We start from the raw sequence: 2,124 nt of genomic DNA, 5'->3' as shown, positions 1-2,124 counted from the left end.
AGTGTCCAGCCTGGCAGCCAAATTCACTTTAACCCGCCAGCCTCGGGCTCTCTGTCTGTATAAGGGGGGTAACAGAGCCTAGTTTAGAGGCCTCCCAGAGAGTGAAGTAGGGGATCCATGAAAGAGTGCTCAGCACAGGGCCTGGCGCAGGCTAAGAGCTCCGTGTGGTTAGCTACCATCACAAGCTGTTAGCAAGTGGGGCGAACGCTGAGGAAACAGTCCATCAGAAATGCCTGGTTACAGGATGCGATCAGGATGGGGAGCCTGAGCTCTGAGCTCCCAGAGGCAGGAAGGGTGGCGGTTAAGAACCAGGACCACTCTGGCCCTGGCCGGTTTGGTTCAGTGGCTGGGGCCGACCAAAGGGTTGCAGGTTCAATTCCTTGGTTGCAGGTTGATCCCTGTCCCCAGTCAGGGCTTGTGTGGGAGGCAACGAATCTCTCTCTCTCTCTCCCTCTCTCTCTCTCTCTCTCTCTCTCTCTCTCTCTCTCTCTTTTTCTCTCCTCCCTTTTCCACTCTCTCCAAAAATCAATGGGGGGAAAATCCTCAGGTGAGGATTACAAGAATGAAGACTCTAGAGCTGAAATGTCTGGCTTTGAATTTGGCTCTGCCACTTTCCAGCTGTGACTTTGAGTAAATCATTGCTCAGTGCCTCAGTTGCCTCATCTGTACAATGGGAACAATAATATCCTCTTCCTCAGAGGCTTGTTGTGCAGACAATGAAAACATGGAATGTGGATCACTGTCTGGCTCTTAAGTGCCAGCTGCTGTTATTACAGCTGCTCACACACCCCCGGCTGAGGGTACCTGGAGGAGGTCACAGCAGGGTTCCCTGGGGGAAGCAGAGTCAGAGGGTAGGGGACAGCAGGAGCAAAGGAGCCTGGAAGGGGAGCAGGGCCCTGTGGGCCATCTAAGGATTTGGGTTTCAAGCCCAAGAGAGCTGAACCTTTGGAGACGTGATGCCCTCAAATCTGCTGTCTGAAAAGCGCGCTGGGCTGCCTGCGGACCGGGGTGGAAGGGGGGGGCGGTCCGAGCAGGGTGTGGGCACGGGTGGCTGAGGCCTGCCTAACCTTTCTGATTGTTTCCCAGCTGCGTGGGGAGGCTGCTTCTTAGGGAGATTAACCAAGACCTGGGAGCGGGCAGGGGGAGCTTGTGTCCTCCTCCTCCTCCTCCTCGGTACAGATACCGAGGGGCACCTGCGGCAGGAGCGCCCGGGCCCCGCGCCCAGTGGCTGCAGGCCGCCCCCTTCATGAAGCCGTCGACTCCCTGGCTGAAATGCCCCTCGCCCCCCTCTGAGAGCCCCTGAGGTTGGGGCATGGCGGTGGGCAGCCAGGTGCCTGCTCCAGCATCCTCTCCCCTTGCTCTGGCGTCCCCGCAGGTGAACTGCCCTCCCCCAGCCAAAGCTGGGTGAGTGGCCAGATTGACGTCCACCCCAGCTTGGACTCCTGGGACTCACTTCTGTGACTTTATGCTGGAATAACTGCGGAAGGGACGCCCTTCCAGCTAAGATGACTACGTCGGTGGTACTTGGCACCGCCAGTGGGGAGACGACCCTAGAGTAAAGCGAACACACAGGAGCCACAGGATGGAGAGAGATTTCTGACACCATTTAACACCTGGATCCAGCCATTCCATCAGATATGGGAACCAATACATTTTCTCTCTTGCTTTTGCTGGTCCAAATTGGGTGTCTGTCATTTGCAACTATTAGAATCTTAAGGAAAAAGAAATTCCCCTTTCGCCCCTGTGACAGCTTCTGTCCCTGAGGCTCCTCTGATGCCCACTCCTCCACATTCACGAAGCCACTCCGTCAGGCCCTCCGCACCCTCTAAGCCCCTGCCGATGGCCCCGCTTAACCAGGAGCCTCAGGCTCACGGCTCATCAGGCAACAGCATCTGGTTAGAATGAACAACATGCTGTTTTCCTTGGGTCTATTTTTAATGGGATCTTCTGTTTATGACGAGATACACTTATGTGAAAAACAAGCACACTATTCAGCAACCAATAGCAGAGCAGACAGCAAAGACGGCGACAATGACAGGCACGCAGAGGCTGGTAGCGGCCGGGCTGGCCTCCTAACTGGTTTGGCCCCTGGGAGAGGAGCTAAGTAAGAATCAATAAGTGCTA

General features: G+C 55.7%; 1 protein-coding gene across 1 annotated transcript in view; it reads right to left on the bottom strand.

The window, feature by feature from the left end:
• SCNN1B (sodium channel epithelial 1 beta subunit) overlaps positions 1 to 1,314 on the bottom strand; it is an 18,757-nt gene extending 17,443 nt beyond the window's left edge. Inside the window, exon 1 of the mRNA XM_023751476.1 lies at positions 1,194 to 1,314. Coding sequence (XP_023607244.1) covers positions 1,194 to 1,314 — 121 coding nt within the window. The remainder of the gene's footprint in view (positions 1 to 1,193) is intronic.
• Positions 1,315 to 2,124: the final 810 nt, after the last annotated feature.

The sequence above is a fragment of the Myotis lucifugus genome, unplaced genomic scaffold, assembly GCF_000147115.1.
Source record: "Myotis lucifugus unplaced genomic scaffold, Myoluc2.0 scaffold_22, whole genome shotgun sequence".
NCBI lineage: Eukaryota > Metazoa > Chordata > Mammalia > Chiroptera > Vespertilionidae > Myotis > Myotis lucifugus.
The sequence above is the reverse complement of the archived record's forward strand: the minus strand, read 5'-3'. Positions and strand labels throughout refer to the sequence as shown.